Source organism: Corvus hawaiiensis, chromosome 5 (assembly GCF_020740725.1).
Source record: "Corvus hawaiiensis isolate bCorHaw1 chromosome 5, bCorHaw1.pri.cur, whole genome shotgun sequence".
NCBI classification, from domain to species: domain Eukaryota; kingdom Metazoa; phylum Chordata; class Aves; order Passeriformes; family Corvidae; genus Corvus; species Corvus hawaiiensis.
The window spans coordinates 55,970,688-55,990,151 of NC_063217.1; the positions used below are offsets into that span (position 1 = coordinate 55,970,688).

A 19,464-nucleotide genomic window follows, 5' to 3' on the forward strand; every position below is an offset into this window, starting at 1 on the left:
TTGTAATGGCAGATGTTCATATGCATAGACACTTCAAAGAGGAAAATGTGTGTATTAATATATGTATGTGTACGTAAATAGTGGCATTTTTAATTTTGGTGGTATTTTGAAAAGTACATTCTTTAATTTTCAGTCTGGCAATATCTTTCCTTTGCATTTCATGTTTTGCCAGAGGGAAAATATTGTGTAACTTAATAAACATAGTGGGAATAAATTGATGATATTGAGCAGCATCCAAAAAGCCCTTAGATTTTGTCAGTCTAGTCAAGATCACCTTTTTTTTTCCTTTTTTTTTTTAATAGTATCTGATTTGTGTGTGACTGTGCAGTGAAGCAAGGGATAACTGCTTTTCAGGAGGCAGACACAACCACATCCTCACAAAATCCATTATTTAGATCACATATCTTGTATCCTCTGGTGCTGCTCACAGATCCTCTTCTCTTCTTGCTTTATATGCTGAGAAAATTACTTGGCAGCAAAGTATGAAAAGGAAAGAAAGAGGAGACAGCACTTCTGTAATGATGATTGACAGGAGACTTCCTTTCCAAACGTGTGGTTGTTCTTTAAACTTTGCTGAAGAAAAGTGATTATTCATATTTAGTTCCAGCCAGTGTTTTTTTTCCTTTGTTGAAACTCAGTAAGAAATTTGCAAATCAAATAGTTTGAACACAGGTGTTGCCTTGGTGCAGGTGCTGAAGTGTGGCGGTATGTGTTGGTATTTCAAGGGACTTTATCATTTTTATTGTTATTTGCTGTCTATTTTCCTGAAGTATTTACAATACACTTGGGAGTGTGCAGTCGGTGGAGAGGATGCTGTGCCTGTCCTGAGAGAGGGTTTTTCCTCATCCTTTGTTTCTATGGTTGGTGGTACCATAAAGGGCTTCTGTGGTGCATTGTTGCTGCCAACAGATGAGTTTGGCCTTTCTGAGAAATAGGAATGCACGAACTATATGAAACTTGCAGAAGAGGTTTTGTCTTCCATGTTTAACATGGGAGAACAAATTCAACAAGTACAAGAAAATCCAAAATACAATGTTGTATAATTCCAGGTTTTATGTGTGATAGCCCAGCTTGAGTTACGCAAGTTAAAAAAGATTGTAAGAGGGCAGGGGGAGGGTAGGAATTCCTGCCTCTGTCAAGTAGCAAGTTGGTTTGAGCGTAAACATGTGTGAAGGAAGTGGAATTGTTTGGAGATAAGACTGCAGTTTTCTGGCACCTTTTGTGTGCCTGCTTTGTGCCACAAATAAATCACTTGTGGTCCATGCCCATGAACAGGGGAGGTGAAGAATTAAGATTTGTGTTCTTGTTTAGCAGTTGAGAGATTCAAAAGGCCCATTGAGACTGTGTGAGCTGAACTAAGGTGACCTTCATCCTGTACTACCACTCTTACCAATGGTTGGCCACAGTCCCTGAAAGGAGTTTCTAAAATTTCACTCTGACATTTCTGCAGTGTTACAATCTTTTGTTGCAGTGTCTGCAGCTGCTCTCGAAATAGTTAAAACTTAGGGAAACCAGCAGTGCTAGCAACAACCAACGAGAATTTTTTCAACTTTGGTCGCCTTTCTTTCAACTGTTGTTGAAGTTGCATGCCAGTGGGTGCAGGGAAACATGAGCTCTTGTACTTCTTAGTTGTGATGGTTTTGGCAATGTTAAAAGAGACATATGAGGATGCAAAGGAGAAAACTGATACCCATTGAGGAGATTGCAAAAGAAGAGAACAGAAACAAAAGGTGGATCTGAAGGTGTTGATGGCACAGGGAGCCCTGCAACTTTACTGTTGGCATCTGGTTGATTTTAGCATGATGCCACGAGCTAACCTTCTTCATTGATGCTAATCCATAAATTAATCTTTCTGGTTGTTACAGGTTGTTGTGTTAGTGAATTCTTTGTCAAGGAGCTTAGTACTTTTAAGCTTATTTATACAAGCAAGTCCCATGGAAGTTATGACAACAGCTAGTGTATAAATTCATAGTACAGCAGCTATTTGAGTTATCCCACTTCTGTTTATACAGCAAGCTGCTCTGGAGAACCCTGACTCCTTGCCCACATGGATGGGTCCTTAGTTAAATGTGGAAAATTAATTTTTTTTAATGGCATCCTGATGGTAACACTCAGTTTATAGAAGTGTAATAAACTACGAATAATTGTGTGTGTATAAAAAAGGACTGGCCAGGAAAAGACAATTTGATTTATTGTTGAATTGTGAAACGGTACAAGGTGCTTTTGTTTTATACTGAAGTAATTTTATGTATCAGAGTAAAATCTTTCTCTCATAGTTTTAGTTGCTTATGAGTACATATAGTGCATTTAATTTAATAGGAAGTCATCAAGATACTCATTTAATTGCCACAGATAAGAGCAGCCCAGATCCATGATGGCAGAGTGCTTTATCAGCATTGCTGACTTGCCTAAAAAGGGGCCCTGTGCTGTGCCTGGCGTGACTGTCACAGCAGAACAGGCTTGTGCTGAGGCAATGGGCAGAAGCATTACTAATGCACTTCTTCCAGTCAGCCAGCTGACAGCAGATATTAGACAGTTCAGGGTACTGAAGCGAAGCCATGTCTCAATTGACCGCCATGCCTCTACTCCATGCCACTGCTTTGTGAGGCTGCAGCTGCCCACTGCTCTTGATTTCAACAGAAAACGCCCCTGCCTCCTGCTGACAAAAGATCAGATCTGTTGGGCATCCCTGTGAAATGTCTGATAGCCTCTGCTAACCTGAGGGTGTCGGCTGCTTCTCCAGAAAGCTGATGTGGTTCATGTCTAGTTTGCGTGACCTACATCTCTAAGGAAGTCTTAAACAGGTACTATGCTCCTGCTACAGCTTTCTTCCAAGTCAGCAGTAGCCCTCACTAGGGTTGAACCGGGTGGTACTTTTAATACTGACTTGAATTTTTGAAGATTGGTATGTGCCATTATGTTTGTACCACCTAAAGTGTTGAAAGGTTCCATTCTCTTAGGCCCCTTTATCAGATTAGGATCATCCCCTTCCCCATCACACGAACTATGCAGTGTGATAACATCGTTCACAGGCAGGGCAGCAGCAGAAGTGTTTCTGTCCAATGTTGGGGGAAATGGAAAGCCATTCCTCAGGCTGTCTGGGCAGAGGAGCCAAGTAAAACCTTGGGTATGCTCCTTCAGTAGCCATTAAATGTTTCAGTGCAAGACCTTAGTGGATTTTGTGCTGTTCGTTTTCCAAGGCTGCTGTGTCCTGGCAAGTGGCACACCCCTTGTGTGGGGCTTTTTTTGCTGCTGCTCTTCCAGCCCCAAACTTCTACCCAATAAAATGGTGTGATTTGTTGTTTCAGAGCAGTATTTGGTCAGTAGCCACAGATGTAGAAGCAGGAGTGCTTGAGGATAGCCCACTGGGAACATGAGTTGGGCTCTGCAGTTGTCTCTTCAGTTCAAATATTAAGAAGAGTTTTCTTTGCAGTCGGTCAGAATTGGGTGGCCAACTACAGCACAAACCTTTCAAACCGCAGTAGGATCTACTGCAACAGGAAGGGATCAAGTTAAGAGGTTGTGCCAGCCCTACTAGACACGGTGAAGGTGTGAGGGCAGAGCCAGAGCAGCCCCGCGAAGGTGTCGCGGAGCGGTGCGGGGTGTGGGTGCACGGCGAACCCCCTGCCCGGGGCACCGCGCCTGCCCCTCCCGGCGCGGAGCCGGCGCCGCTGCGGCCGTGGGGAGGGAGCTCGGGCGACACTACATTGCACCCTGAGCAAGTTTAGGAAGAAGGGCGGTGGGTTACTGAAAGGGATACAGAAGACCTTGTGGGGTCTTTCTGTTCGAAGGTGTCCTGTAGCCATTAGAGCTCAGCTTGTAGCATCTCTTGCAGGCCCAGAACCAAGAGGACATCAGAAGCCGCTTTTGGTTAACCCGTGCCTGCCAAGCCCGGTGGGGCGAGCAGGGACAGGGGCCGGGGCGGGTGTCGCAGCTGTGGGGCCGGGCCGGCGCTCTGGGCGCTGGGGCGGGCCGTCGTCAGCCGCCAACCCGGGCCCGGCGGCCCCTTCGCCCCTCCCCGGGGCCGGGCGCTCCCCGCGGCGAAACGCTGGCGGCGCTGCGGGCGCGGCGAGAGGCGCGGCGGGCGGCCGGGCGGGCAGCGGCTCGATGGCCAGCATGGCGTGCGAGGTGATGCCCCTGCAGAGGTATGTGTCCGGCCGGGGCAGGCCCGGGATCCAGCGCGGGCTTCTGCCGGGCTGCCCGGCACGGGGGAGCCGGGACTCCGGCCCCGCCTGGAAGCGGGGATACCCGCCCGGGAGTGGGATTCCCGCCCCGGCACCGGGGCAGTGCAACAAGTCGGGTTATTAGCGGGTCTCCGGGGGTAGGGGATCTTTGGCTTCCTGGGGCGGAGAGGGGGCTCGATGTAGCGCCCCGAAATCCACACAGCGCTCTCCGTGAGGGGTGGGAGCAGCTCTGAGGTGTACCGGGAGCCCGGACAGCGCTGGGGCTCCGCCGGCTCCGTGCCCCCGGGCGGACCCGAGCCCTGCGGCGGCTGCCCGCGGCGGGGCTGTGCTGCGGTGCGGGAGCTGCCCCTGCGCACAGCCCACCTCCGGCTGTCAGCTCACACAGCTCCAGCCTGCCGCAGCATGGGCGGCAGGTTTAGTTTTGGGAGGAAAAGGGCTGGGTGTTTCCAGGGTGCCGACGCACACCTCCCTTCAGCACCAGCTGTGAGCAAGTACCTGTGGTGGCATGTGTTCCCGCCACACTGTGGCAGGGACAGCTGTAGTCAAGGTGCTGAAATGGCAGGGCACAGACCCACTGCGGGGAGGAGTGTAAACATCCCTTTCACTGGGTCATCAAATTCTTTTTTTTTTTATTTTTACCTCTCATTCAGTTCTCAAAATTAAGCGGTCCTTATCTCCCCTAGTAGTATTTGAATGGCCTGAATATCAATCTTTCTGGAATCTATAAAACAGTAAATAGAAAATTTACTGTGCCATTTCAGCACTGTGGTGGTGCTGTTTCAGCAGAAGCTGCAGAGTTGCTGCTTCCTTGAACACCATAAAATAGTAACTAGAATTGCTGCCCAAACTGTTAGTGTCTTGGTAAAGTGCAGGGTCCTCTGCAGGTAGATGTGGAGAAAGTCTCTTTGGCATTAATGCAGTCGTGAGGTTCCATGTTGATGACTGCAGAGAAACGGAAATATGGTTTGAATGTCTTAAAGAAGTGGTCATGGTGTATCATTTCTATTTGAAGGACCAGTCTCACATAATATTTTTAACCTTTCTATGTTCCCAAGGATCTGACTGTCCTACCAGCAGTCGGAACAAGTGGTTGTTATTATGCTCTTGACTCTTCACCCAGGGGAACATAGGTTTCACAGGCTGGCTCTGATTAGACTCTTTGTTGTTGTTGCAAGGACTAAGTCTCGATCAGTTAGAGATGCAGTCAGCACTTCAAAAGTGAGGAATTTTCTTCAAACTCCATTAAGCCTTAAGCATGGTACAGAATTGTTTTGAGTTTTTCAGTTAAAATAATTCCCTAAATTCTGGCTCCTTTTCCATGTCCTTGATCTATTTTTAGTCTGCGTATACTGTACTTTTTAGCATCTAATTTTCTTTGGCACAGATTGCCAGATCCCTTAACAGTGGCATTCTCCAGGCTGCACCTTTATTTTCTGTTCTTCCCTGTATAATGTTGTCTCCTTCCTTTGGGAAGAGTTTTGCTGGCTTTGAGCATTTTTTGTCAGCTTTGGGAAAGGTTTTACCTCTAGTATTGGCTAGTACCAGCGTGGATAACACTTTGTGCTTCCTGTGGGGTGGACAGGCTGATGTTGCTGTTCCAGCTGAGGGCATGGACAAATTGCAGTGTATGGTTCCTGTTACTGGGTTTAGATCAGAGATGGGGCACACTTCAGGTGCTGTGATTTAGGACACATGCCAAGCTGAAAGAATCTGTCTTTCTCTCTCAAGAAAGGGAATGGTTCACTCACCTTTCTGGGTGAGTGAACTCCCTCTTGCCCATCTCCTGGAGGTGCCCTGCTCCGTGCTCTTTGGGGCCCCAAGGCTGGCCGTGCTGTGCCTGCCGTGGAAACCCTCCTATGCTGAAGCAATCCAAATGTGTAGCTGGTGTGTAAAACGTGGGAGAGGGAGAAGGGCTCTGTATCAATCAAGGTATGTGTGAGCTGTGAGTCTGTCTCCCAGAAAATCATATACTGTGCTTGCACAGAGCCATATGTACTATATGTTATCATTCTATACATAGATATTTGTGGAATGGCATGGGATGGGGTATGGTGACCTGCTGTGAAGGAGTGACAGTGGGGATGTCAGGGTTATGTTTCATTGCATGGGAAGAGGTGGAAGGCCAAATGTGTTGTACCCTCACTGCAGTAGGTACTATATTGCCCAAGTGCTGCAGAAGGCACCGGTGAATGTCACATGGATTGCATTACTGATTTTCCAACAGCTTATCCACCAGTAATTGTCTCTTCTATTGCCATTAGGCCACCATCTTTTCAGAACAGCATTAGCTTACTTTGGTATCCTAGCTTCCTAGTTAGAGCGTTACTAATGCTGTTAATGCATGTTTGAATTCATGTATTCCAGCTCAGTCTATTGCAGATTTAACAACAGCTGTGCAAAGCCAGAGAGCTGCCTTTGCCAAGCATATCTACCAGTTTCTGTAGGAGATAAGAAAGGCAGGTACATGCTTGGGCCTTGTTTGTGATAGCTGGCCTCTGTTGCTTAACAAGTCAAGGTAGTGGAAGAGTGAAGCCATCAGAAATATTTTTAGCAAGTGTATATGATTGCAGCAGGGAGGGTGACTGATTTGTTTCTAACCTGTACAGCAGCAGTGGTCTGCATGGGCAGCCTCACTTGCAGTTATCAGGATTGTTTGATTTACCTTACTGGTTGGTTTGTTTGGGGTCTTTCACAAATACCCAGCAGTTTAGCATGAGAACACCATTTGTATTCCACCACACTTTTTTTTTTTTTTTTTTTTTTGGGTGTCTGCTGTGTTCTCTTTATCACATTTGTAAACATTTGTCTGTGTAAAGTTGTATTGTAAATAAGTCTGATCTTTTGGACTTGGCTATCGCTTTCTATCTAAAGTGCTGGGAGTACTTGACAAGCCCTTATGAAGTATGTTCTGGAATATGGATGTGAAGTGAAGTATGCTCTTTGAGAGTGGAGAGAACTTGTATCTAATTTTTTCTTTGTTTGCTTTGGGTTTGGGTGGGTTTTTTTTCTGGTGGAAGAATGAAGAGGAATTCAAACCTGTGGTTCTCATCTTCCTCAAGTCATAGCTTTTTGGAAAATGGTATGTGAATTTTTCGTCTTCCAAACTCAGATTTGACCCACAGCTGGGTACCCTGTCTTGTCACAGCTGTGACATGAGTGTAGGAGCCTGTGGAAGCTCTTCCTCAGTACCACTGGGCATGGAAGGCTCTGACTAAAAGAAGAAATTGGTGTGGAAATTTTCTTTTGTGTTTGTCTCTGGGGTGTCCACCTGATTTAGCAAGAAAATATGAATATTTACCTAAAAACTGGCCTCTCAGATACCTTTATTTGAAGTGTGCAAGCTTTTAACAAACAATCCTGTAACTGAAATCGCTGGTTACCTAGTAACAGTTCTTCACCATTATAATGCAACAGGTATCTGTGTGTTATGCAACTTCACTGTTAAATTCTGAGAAGAGGTGAGACTTTGGCTGGTACATTCATTCTGCCTCTTTCTGAGCCATTTTCTAGTTTTATCCTAGTGAGGACTACTGCCAAACCACAAGTAAAAGGAAAGACTGCCCCATCTTTCATAATAAGACCCAACTAGCTTAAGAAGTGAAACAACAAAAGTGAGCTATTTAACATTGACGTCATTTTCTAAAAGATAAACATATTTTCAATCTAGGAGGATAGTAAGCAGAAAATAATTATACGAAATTATGCTGTCAAGGGCTCCAGGATATTCAGTTATGTTAATATAAATGGAAAATCTGCTTATAACTCACAGTGGCACTTAATCAGCAAGAAGTTCTGCTCATTTCAGCTTGCCATGGGAAAGCCTATACCTCCCTGATCTCTGATGTTGCTTTGAAGTAGGAGGAGATGTGCAAAACACCTTCAGTGTACATTTTTTTCCTGTTCAGGTAGTATGCTTCAGTCTCAGTGCCACCTCACGCATAGCCTGTGCAGTTGTGCTTATGGATAGATGCCTATGCAGTGGAATTTAGTTGAGAGATCTTTAGGAAAAACACTGCTGAAGAAACAGCTTTGGGGAAGATGGTGGGATCTTTTGGAGTTTAATATTTAAACCAATAGCAGTTCACCCCCACCCAAGTAATTGGAGATATTTTGCAATTGTATGATATTTTTGCAGAATAGGTGAGTTCAGAATAAAGAAGCTGGGTTGTCAGCTTTGGATTTTGGTATGTGGCTCATTTGCTGAGTAGCTTACTTAAGTTTCTGTGGTAGGTGTGGTTGGGTATAGGCACAACTATTGTGAAGACTGGATATAAATATCTGAAACAACATGTTATGGTTTTCACTTACTAAAGTTGCTCTTCAGGGAAAATGAAATGTTGGCATGGAAATAATTCTCACAGGAAAATAGCTGTTAAGCATTTGTTTTTTAAACAGTGCACGTATGGCATTCCCTTCCCCTCTGTTTAAGGATATAGAGCAAGGGTGGCATTGCTCAAGGATTGATGGTAGGTCCTGACTGTAATGATGACCATTGTATCACCACACTGTTATGATGTTAGATTTAATTTATGGTTACTCTTGTATCAAGGATGGTATTATTCTTTCTTCTTTTGCATAATGTACCTCAGTATTTATTTGAAGGAAGCTTATTTTGAAGGATTTATTTGAAGGCAAAAGCTTGTGTTGCCTGCTATTTCTCATTTGCGAAAACATTGCTTTTTACCCACTGCTGCGAAGCACAAGCTAGGAGTAAATAGCTCTACTGAGAAAATAAGCATGCAATAAATTTTCATGAGCTGTTTCAATCTTGCATTTTTTGCAACATCGAAATAACTTTTATGGGGAAATGACTTGGGTGGGTGAAGAAGTGCTGAAAAATTTGTGAATAAGATGAGACTTTCAGCAAAAAGCACTACTGTAGTCTCAAAATCAGTGTTTCCTTGAAGCTGTTTTTAGTGTTGTTGGTGTTGAATGGCATAATAAATAAACAAGCAATATTGTTAAAATCCTCTGTAGTTGCAAAAATTGTATGTCTTTTAATCCAAGGAGGCATAAGTGTTCTGAATTATGAGAAGAAAACAAGAGGGAGATAAGTTTGAAGTCTTAAGAAGTTGCCCAAGCTTAGCCTTCCTTCTCCTCCCTCCAAAACCTGCATTAACTTTTGATATCATTAGTAGTTTGCTGCCACTGAATTTTTCAATGCCGTTTTGTTTGATTGCATTAAAAATAAAAGCAGCTATTGCTTTGCATTAAAAAAGTGTTCTCACTAAAAACCAATTAAATTTCTTTTGAAGTCGAGAATTTCTGTGGTAGAATAGAAAGCAAGCCATTCCCTTATCTAACATTTGAGGTCAGAACAAACAGAGCCTATGGCAAGGCATTAGGAAAACATGACCTTGGCTGAGCAGCAAGACCCTGACAGTGTCTAGGCCCTTCATCTCCAGTGCAAAACGTTGACCCATGAGTCAAAGTACATTTTTGTAATTGTAAAAAAAAAAAAACCAAAACAAAACCAATCAAAAAAACCCCAAAAAACCCCAAGAAACAAAACAACAGCAACCAAAAAAAAAAAAAAAAAACCACAAAAAGAACCCTGAAGCCAAAATCTAGAGTATTTTTTTTTTTTTAATTTCATCAACTAAATGTCCCATTTATGTTTTGAAAAGAGATGCAGAGTAGGAAAGCAGCAGTAGCTTTGTAATGGAGGTTCCAGTGCCAGGAAGCTTAGACAGAAGAACTGCTGATAATTAAGTGCAGGTAAAACAAGGAGGAAGGACCCTGAGCCACTCTCTGACCTGCAGTGGGAGTGAGCTCAGGCTGGCGAGGAGAGGGTTGAGACAGGGGTATTCCTTATGCTGGTAAATTGGCAATTTTCCATCTAAATGGGTGTTCTACAACAGGCTCAGCAGCTCCCTTATTCTGCCTGAAGGGTGAGATGATTTAAAGGCTGGACTTGATCTGAGAGGTCTTTTTCACTCTGAGCAATTCTATGGTTCTATGAGATGTCAGAAAAAAGGAAGACTGTGATTGCCTGTTCAAGAATGTCAGGGGTGAATGGTTGCCTGTAACATTCCTGTTGCAAAAGAGGGAGGCAAAAAATGGATAACTCTCCTTCTGTAACGGGAATTTATTGTTTAACAGTTAGACTTCACCCAGGCTTTCCTGTTTCCTTCTTCAGGGACAGAAAGGATGTGCCTGAAAATCCCAAGATGTGTTAAACTAACTGGTGGGCTAAACTGGTGTTCCTTCCAGTCTGACGTACTTTTTATTAGCTCAGTGGTGGTCACAAACATACATAATACTACTTCTTTAGCTCTGAAATAAACAGAACAAGTTCGATTTGCTGTATTTTTTTTGGTTGGTTTGGGTTTGACTTTTTCTAGTTTGGCTGGTATTTGTTTTGGTTTTTAGCAAGAAGGAAGCTGTCAGGTAATCTCCCAAGTATTTCATGGACATGATTAATTTCTGTTTAATCCCTTGACTTAGGGGAGCTATTTATATGCCTGAGAAAAAAGAGACTGCTGTATTTTGCACTCACTTGCTTGACCAGGTAATCAGTGATAGCTGAATAAATAACTGGGTTTTTTAAAAGTTATTTCATCCTTTTAGTGCCTTCTGGACATAAAGCATATGTAAAGCTTGAGAAAACTTTGGGGATACAAAAAACCCAACCAAACAAAAAAGCCCCAAAACTTATTTTACTGCTAAGCCTGTTTGTCTAATGGATAAGTTCTTTGCCGGACAAGGTAGAAATTTAGAAGATTTTTATGGTTTTCTCAAAAGTCTGGATTTCATACTAGTTAGCCTGGAGGGCTTCATCCCAGATTCAGCTACTGCTCATTTGCTGCATGTGTGAAAGTATGAACCACTATTGAGTAAGAGAGGCTTTTCACAGCTACAATTATTACCAAACATGTGAAATCTTGACACTTGGTGATCTAAATGAAACTGATATTTGGTTTCTGACTTCTGTAAGAGCTTCTTTCTCTGCCATTCCCAGCTGATGGGCTTAAAATAATTTGGTTTTCCTCAGTTCCTTTGTATGGGTGGATAAATTTTTGTACAATTAGAAAACTTGCTTGACCTTAAGAAGCATCCAGTTGCAGTTGCTGTGTAAGAAAGGGAAGAAAATGCAAGAGGATTCAAAGTCCTGGCTGAATACTACTTTTCCATCTGCTCTGTCAAAACAAATATTGGGAGCATAAATGTAAAAGATTATTTGGACTTTTTCAGTATGATTGTGCTTCTTTGATTTGGAAGTTAATTACAAACCTTGCAATAAGGAGGGGCATTTATGATGAAAAGAAAGCATGTTTGGTGTGGCTTTGGCAGCTGCCACTTGTACATAAAGCAGCATTTGGTTTTGTCATTTGAAGTTGCATTGATGCAGAGAAATCTTGATGGCACTGTGAACTTTAATTTACGTGAGAAAAGATTTTTCATCTTTTCTGTCCACTACTTGGACTTGTTTGCACTGAGATTACAAGTACAGCTATTAATGCAGTGAACTGAACATAGCAAAAAACTTCACCAGCAGCTTTGTGATTTAAAGTACTTTCTTTACACTTAAAAAAAGTATAAATTCTGTAAGTGCTAAATAAAGTGATAGCATGCATGCAGGCTGGGAGACTGCATGCCATCAGGGGAGGGAGCCCTACCTGGCAGAGGTTCTTACCCATGCCTTTGTTGCAGGTTGTCTTCAGGGAAAGGCAGTAATGGGCATTTCTGTGTTTCCGTCAACTTTTTCTAGGCAGTCTCAAAGCTGTAGCAGTTTCTCACAAAGACACTTCAGGTGCTGTTAGTCTCTGTTCACGGGCAGGCGCTCTCCTCCCACTGTGCACTGCTCTTTGTCCTGCTTGGCTCTGGCAGCAGCAGCAGCTCTGGGAACTGCAGCTTGTGCAGGCCACTGAAGACAGGCTTGTAGAAGTGGCAGCAAAGTTCCCAGTAGCAGCTGTACTCCATTCTTCTTGGGGAGCTGCTGAAAGCTGTCCAGTCACTGTTGCCTTACAGAGGTGATGAAGTTTTGGCAGACCACGCCGATTTCAAAGGCAGTTTCTCTTCCTTCCGGTCCATGGTATTTGGTATTACCTTCAAATCAGAATGTGCTTTAAGGTCTTTTCTATATATGTCTATTTATGAATCTTTCCATATTCTAGTTGGGGGGGTCGAATCCCTGTTATTTTTTCTCTGGAGCACTGGCTTGCTTATCTGTCTGTCTGCCTTTTTGACTCCCTTGTATCCTGCCTCCTCCCTCTGGCCCCCCCAGTGGGTTTGGTGTTCATATTTGTGCATCAGTTATAACATTGGCTGGGTTGGAAATAAGCCATGGTTAAATCTTCTTCTGGCTCTGTACAGTGTGAGGGCAGGGTGCTTACCTGGCTGCAGGCCAGTTTCAGCTCATCTTGCTGCGGGAGCTTCATGCTGGCTCCAATGGAAGCTGCAGAAGGTACCTGGAGTACTTGATTTCCTAGCTGCAAATCCTACAGAGATGTTCCTTTCCCTTTTATCGAGTGCTTAGAGCAGCTTTTATAAGCCAATAAATAAAATCCTTCAAAATTCAAGAGATAATATGTGATTCTGTGTCCCAGCTCATTCTTACCCTTGAGCCAGCACAGGCACAACTGGTCAGTCACTTACCAGGTAGTTATGTTGGGGCCAGGACAGTGCACAACTAAAACACAACTAAACATTTTGTCATGAGGCCTCCATGCCAGCCAGTGGCAATCCCTGGTCTCAAACCAAGAGAAATTTCATTCAAATAAACTTTCCACAGGAGCAATAAAAGCGGGGAATAGGTGGCCTCATGCATGCACCTATGGCCATGGCCGTTTCTTTGGTTACTCAAGATGTCATTTGTGGTTTTTGTCAAATTTGGCTTTAATAGGCAGATTGTTTAATTCTGAAACAGCAGACAGCAAAGGACTCTCTTGGTTTTCCTGGCAAAATGCTTTATTGTTGCTATGGGAATAGCCTTAGAACTGTTGCAGAGTCAGAATGACTCCTGGCTGTCTAGCAGAAGATCTGTTACGCCACATTTGTGGACGTTGAGAAACGAGTTGGATTGCCAGGATTTAAGGAAAGTAACTTAAAGCTTTCTTCCATGCGTCAGCTAGAGGACAAAATAGACTTAAGTGTTACCTCTGCAACGGGTGCAATATCACTTTTATTATCTCTGCTTTTTAAGAGTGAATATCTTGAGCTGCAAATACAAGACAGAGCTGCATACTAACTTACAACATATGTTTTGTTTTTAGCTCCCAAGAAGATGAGCGGCCCATGTCACCCTTCTATGTGAGGTATTTACTCAGCTGTTTTCATTTATTTTTCTGTGCGGGATTGCCTTGTTATTGGAATTAAATGTGGGGAGGGGTTCAGAGGTTCTGAACAGACTGTAATCAAAGTGAGGATTAGTTTTACATTTGTAATTGTTGCACAGTTAGTGGGATGAGTCTTTGTAGGTACCATCTCTGTTGCTATTCTTCTGTCTTTAGAGAGGAGGCCCAGGGTTTAACGTCTTTATTACAAGATGGACATGGATTTCCTCTTTCCTTTGGTTTGTTACGTAGCTTAGACGCCTGAGTAGCTTATCTGCAGGCACAGGAGAGATTTTTGCTACAGGATTTGAGGAACTGGCAGCATGTGCTGCTCAGAAAGAAACCAGGAACCAGATGGTGAGTCAGCAGCCCATCCAGCAACTGTTTCCCTGCTGCAGCCTAGAAAAGCAGGAGAGTGCTTAAGTACCCAACAAGCCTCACTGGAGGGAATGGTGCTCATGCTGCATTCGAACAAATTGTTTCTTGTTTTGCCAACCGGAGGGCAAAGTCACTGCTTTTAAAGGGGTCTCATTCTGTTGACATCAGTGAAAGTTTGCTCTGCTTGCTTCAGTAGCAGGCTCAGTTCCAATGCTTTAATTTTTACTTAGTGGAAGAACAGGAGCCAGAGCAATTAACAATGAAGGGCTGCAGAGAGGGAAGGGCCAGATATTATAATTGGGTTCTTTGATCTCTGCAGAGTTTAAACAAATAAAAAGAAATCCCAGTGGTGCTTTATGTGAGAATTATCACTATCCCAGTGATAATTGGAATTCTTACAGTGATGTCTGAATGTGTTAATATCTGGCATATATTCCTGTTTATCTTTGTAGCTTGGTTTTTTTTCTTAAAGAATTTTTCTAACATGAAGCACAGAAAGAGTGCAGTTAATGCATACGGCGCAGAAAGTGTGTCAGGGAATTGTTCATGGACTAGCCTGGTTGCATGATCCTGTCTGCCTTCCTGTTGATGCACCATCACTCCCTGTAATGTGTTTGTGCAGATGTTGCCCAGTCTGTGCCTCAAAAGCTCCAGATTGTCCAAGGAGATTCTGCCTTTTCCTTCAGGAGATTATTTTGTAGCTGCATACATACGTTCCCCTGTCTCAAATTTTCCCGAGTTTAATTCTTCATCCTGTCTTTGCATTAAAAATCGTCCGCCCCTTTGTTTTTCTTTCTGGCTAAATGTGACCTTCAAATGATTTTAGGCTTTCATTACATTTCCATCTGTCTTACTGCTCAAAACTGTCCTTCCAAGCCCTTTCCTGGATTATAGAAAAATGATACATGAAGGAGATTCTCTTTGGCTGACCTTGTCAAGATCACCAAGGAGATGGGGAGCGAGGAATGGACCTGAGAAAACTGATACCAAAGGACATTTCTGAGAGGAAGAGAACAAGTTTGAACATCTTAAATAGAGATGTAGGCATATTGGGGGGAGAACAGAGAATGAGTGTGTCCACTGAAATGAAGGGATGGATTTCCATGGGAATCTGTCTTGCAGATAGGAAGGGAACAGTCAGGAAGAAACACATGGATGGGAATTGTAGAAATGGCTGGTAGGAGTAAAGGGAGCAGCACACCTTGAGGTACAGGCTTCATGCCAAGCTCTTGTCTTTTGTAACATTGCTGGGATACAGTTACTTGTAAATAAAGGGAACAGCTTGTAAGTCTTGCTTCTGTTTATAACACATCAGAAATGTGTCCTCCTGAGGTCAGTTGCCAGGTGCAGTTAATTTGGCAGGAGAGCTGGTGCTGGCTGGGCAGTTCCTGGTACTTCAACAACTGGGAACTTGAGTGGGTGGCCAGTTTTCTCTGCGTAACTTTGAATGTTCTGATTGTTTCCCCAGAGGCTGTGCATGACATATGTAGGAATAGCATTTCACACCATGGGCAAGGAAGGGGAGACTGTCTGCTTTAGCTGTCTGATGGTCAAATCTATTTCTGTTGCTACCAGCCACACTTACATAGTTTGAAATACTGTTCAAGAAATCCTTCGAGTAAATCATGAATGTTTGGGTACAGAGCAGTCACTGCTGTGTTTATGCAGTAGTTCCATATAGATAATTATACAACAAGTTAAGTAAGTGGGAACAAGAGCTCTTTAGCTTCCAAACACTGCATAATACTTGGCTTTTGCCAGACGGAAGGAACATTGTGTCCCTCTGTCGTGGTTTAACCCCAGCCAGCAACCAGCTGCTTTTCTCACTCCCCCACCAGCGGGATTTGGTTGTGAACTGGAACGGTAACAGCTGGAAAACTCATGGGTTGAGATAAAGACAGGTTAATAGGAAAGATCCATGCACACAAGCAAAGCAGAACAGGGAATTAATTCAGTGCTTCCCATGGGCAGGCAGGTTCAGCCATCTCCAGAAAGCAGGGCCCTGTCACATGTAATGGTGGCTTGGGAAGACAGATGCCATCACTCCAAATGTTCCCCCTTCCTCCATCTTCCCCCCACTCTATATACTGAGCATAGTGCCCTATGGTCTGGAATAGCCCTTTGGTCAGTTTGGGTCACCTGGCCTGGCTGTGTCTCCTCCCAACCTCCCATGCACCCCTAAATTCCCTGCCAGTACAAAAACCAGAAAAGGCCTTGGCTCTGTGTGAGCCCTGCTCAGCAATAACAAAAACATCTCTATGTTATCAACCCTGTGTTCAGCACAAATCCAAAACACAGCCCCATACCAGCCCCTGGGAAGAAAATCAACTCTACCCCAGCCAAAACCAGTACACCCTCTGTAAATCAGTTTTAGTAGGATCAAATCAGAGACTTGATTATTCAGTGCTGTACCATGTCAGCTAACAATGGAGATATTTCCCTGGTTGCTATTTTTAACAAGAAGACAAATGCTGAAGGTCTTAACTTTTAAGTCAGAACTGTCAGAATGCCACCAATAAATACACTGTTTCTTAAAATGACATTGATTTAGGGTTGGGGATTTGTTGTTTTTTTTTTTTTTTTTTTTCTTTAGATATTGGGAAAGTCAAGACTTTATTACCACTGCTACTTTGTAAGGAAATAAACAGTCTTTAACAGTACAAGAGTAAGCAGTAAATGAGACAAAATGTGACGGGGGTTTGTAAAAAGCGTACCAGTAACACCGGTACAACCACATTATTTTTAAAAGATTTCCCAGAGAGAGGAAGGAGTATACCTAATCTCTCTGATGTCAGCAAAATGTTTTATATCATGTCATCTATATGGAAAAAGGGGACATGAGTACTAGAACTTAAAAATGGGTAGGGAGGGGCTGAGACCTATAGGTATTGCTGGTAGGAGAGGAATGGGTTTGCTGCTGGAGCTCCTTAAGTGTCATGAACTTCTTTTCCTTAATGGCCGCTAGCATACTAAAATGGAATCATGTTCTTTAATTGAGCTTATAGCAGGGGTGAAAGGGTTGGGGGTGTCCTCTGGGAGAAAATATATGACAGTGAGATATTATATAGAGTAAGATGTGTGTGTATATATATATATAAAATATTTCACTGTCATATATACATAAGGTATTTTTATTTATTTATAAAGATAAGCATCAAATTTAAGATACATACTATAAAAAATAATAACATAAGTAATAAAGTAATTTACCTCAGGTCTAATAATGAAAATCTTTACCATGAAAGGGGAGTTCCTCCCATTTGGAAATGCCAGGGGAAAAAAAAGGACATGAACATACTTGTTCATGGAGGGATGAAAGGGAGGTATGGGATGAAAATACTCCAGTTGAAGTAATCACGTGCCAGTGGATATATAAAGGGAGTATTTTCAGTATACTTAGAAGGAGTATGGATACCCTTGTAAAAGAGACAGGTGTGGCCTTACACAGTTTCAAGTCACTCGTGTTCCAATGGCTTTAGGTTTGTGAAGATGATTAAAGAAATGTTATAAGATGGAGAAAAGAGCATGGATGTCCTAGTTACCATAAGAAGTGAACCAGGGTACACATATTCCCCCTGAGTTTTAGACAGAGGGGGAAGGATGTGTATCCTAAATAACAATACTGATGTGAGAGAGAATGTGTGTAAATAGTTTATGCATAGATTTGGGCAGAAAATTATTAATTTTGTAGCTGGAGCCCTCTTTCATTGGGCATAATAAGGATGAGGTCAGCTTGACCAATTTGAGAGATCTGGGGTTTGATTGCATTCACCTACTGCTGACCAGGGTTGTCCTCTCCCTCTCTGTAGTCCTTGATTAGATAATTTGTTGGCTCAGCTGTGTTCAGTACCAGGCAAGATTTCTATACTGTTCAAAGAAGAGAAAAGCCTTGCTAGGTGGTTGTTTCAGGGAGTCATGCCTGAAGGGTGTTTACGTTCCAAAACCTTTTGTAACAAGACCTTGTGACGAAGGGAGTTGAGATTGTTAAAAAGTGCACGGTACTGCTCCTTGCATAATTCTGCAGTGAGACTGTGACTGCTAGCTGTATTGAGTAATCAGTACTGAGAAACACTTGGCACTTTCAGGTAATGAAGCAGCATCTGGCAGCAGCAATTCCCTGTAAGCACAATTCCACTCCACGTGTGCAATGAGTTTTCAGAAGGCAGGGAATCTTCAGGCATGCTTTATGCTGGGGTGTATGCGTTAGATGTGACATTAGTCATGAGACGCTTTCAGAGGAGCTCCCTGATGGGTACGGCCTGAGATAAGCCAGACTGATATTACAGGGGAGAAAAGCAAAAGCTTTGTAGTGTGGAGCTTCCTTGTTAACGTGCAGAGCATTAAACTGAAATTGCAATGAGACCTGAAATCACAAGCAGTGCCAAGGATTGCATTAAATACCCATGAGTGCAGGGCAAGGCATTGGACAGTTTTGCCTGCTTCTTTTCCTAGAAGTATTCCTGTGGGCATTATTCAGTACAGCTGACTGTTTCTCCTTTTAACAATTCTTATTTAAGACAACTCTTTTTATATAATGCAGGTCAGGTATTCTTAGCCTGAGGTTTACTGGGTAAGATGTTTTATGCTGTTTGTTCTCAGGTCAGTTTTCTGAAGAAACTGGAAAACTTTGCTCTGGATTTCACACCTGCTCAGAAATTTGCTTGACCACCTTCCCACTGGACACTTCTTCCTTCATGGCACATGCTATAAGAGGTCTTAAGATCCACAGGAGTGCTGGGCTCCATCGCAGATCATGATTATGTTATGTGATACACACTCATGTCCCTCACACCAGCACTGGCTGAAAGGAAACACCAGGCCACTGGGTGCCCCTGCTCTGGGTGCCTGGCTGCTATGCAGGTCTGAGGCTCCCTGAGGATTATTTCCCTCCTCTGCAGAGGAGCCTGCACAGATACAGCCATGCAAATTCACCAAGCTGAATCATGTGGCCTCTATGAATCCCTTGCAGGGTTGTCTCTGCTCCAAGCAGTAGGTGTCAGTGTGTATCCATCATAAAGGATGTGCAAGTGAAAAACATTAGGAATCCTGAAGAAAGTTGCTTTTTGTGGGGTTAGTTTTCTGTGTAGTAACAAGGTAGTGTAAAAAATAGTTTACCACGTTTAAAGGGAGGATAATTTGATCTGGGCTTGTGAAAGTGTGAAGGTGCTGAGAAAATAATGAAAGTGTGTCCTCTGTGTGATGGGACATCCCAGTAAGTAAGAGCACACCCTTTTTATTTTTAAACTCATTATTTTCACATTTTCTATGCCATCACAACCCTTCTCTTTGGTCAAAGTGTGTCAAATAAAGTAGTCGTCTTAAAATAGATCCCACATGAGTTTGCAGTATTGCATGTCACAGTGTGGAGAGTGGATAGCATTTAGACCATATAAATACGTATGAATAGGAACTTCATAGGTCATGGATTGAAGTAATATATTTGGGAGAACTTCAGGAGTTTCTCATCTGTTATGTCAAAGCCATTTAAACATCCTCAACTTTGCTGGAATAGCAAGATGGTGAAAAGTTTTTATATCTATTGCGGCTTTCTTACTGTTGTGCTCGGCTTTTAAAAACCTGAAAACAGGAACCAAACCCACCTTTGCTTCCTGAATAAAGCAGATGGA

General features: G+C 43.1%; 1 protein-coding gene across 7 annotated transcripts in view; it reads left to right on the forward strand.

The window, feature by feature from the left end:
- The window catches only part of FAM13A (family with sequence similarity 13 member A), a 124,064-nt gene that overhangs the window by 59,552 nt on the left and 45,048 nt on the right, over positions 1–19,464 (forward strand). For 6 of the 7 annotated variants that reach the window (XM_048304099.1, XM_048304097.1, XM_048304096.1 and 3 more), the window contains exon 7: positions 13,400–13,441. In XM_048304099.1, the coding sequence (XP_048160056.1) occupies positions 13,400–13,441 (42 nt within the window). Of the gene's footprint in view, positions 1–4,058; positions 4,146–13,399; positions 13,442–19,464 lie in introns of those variants that run through there. The other variant, XM_048304103.1, reaches the window with a different exon arrangement.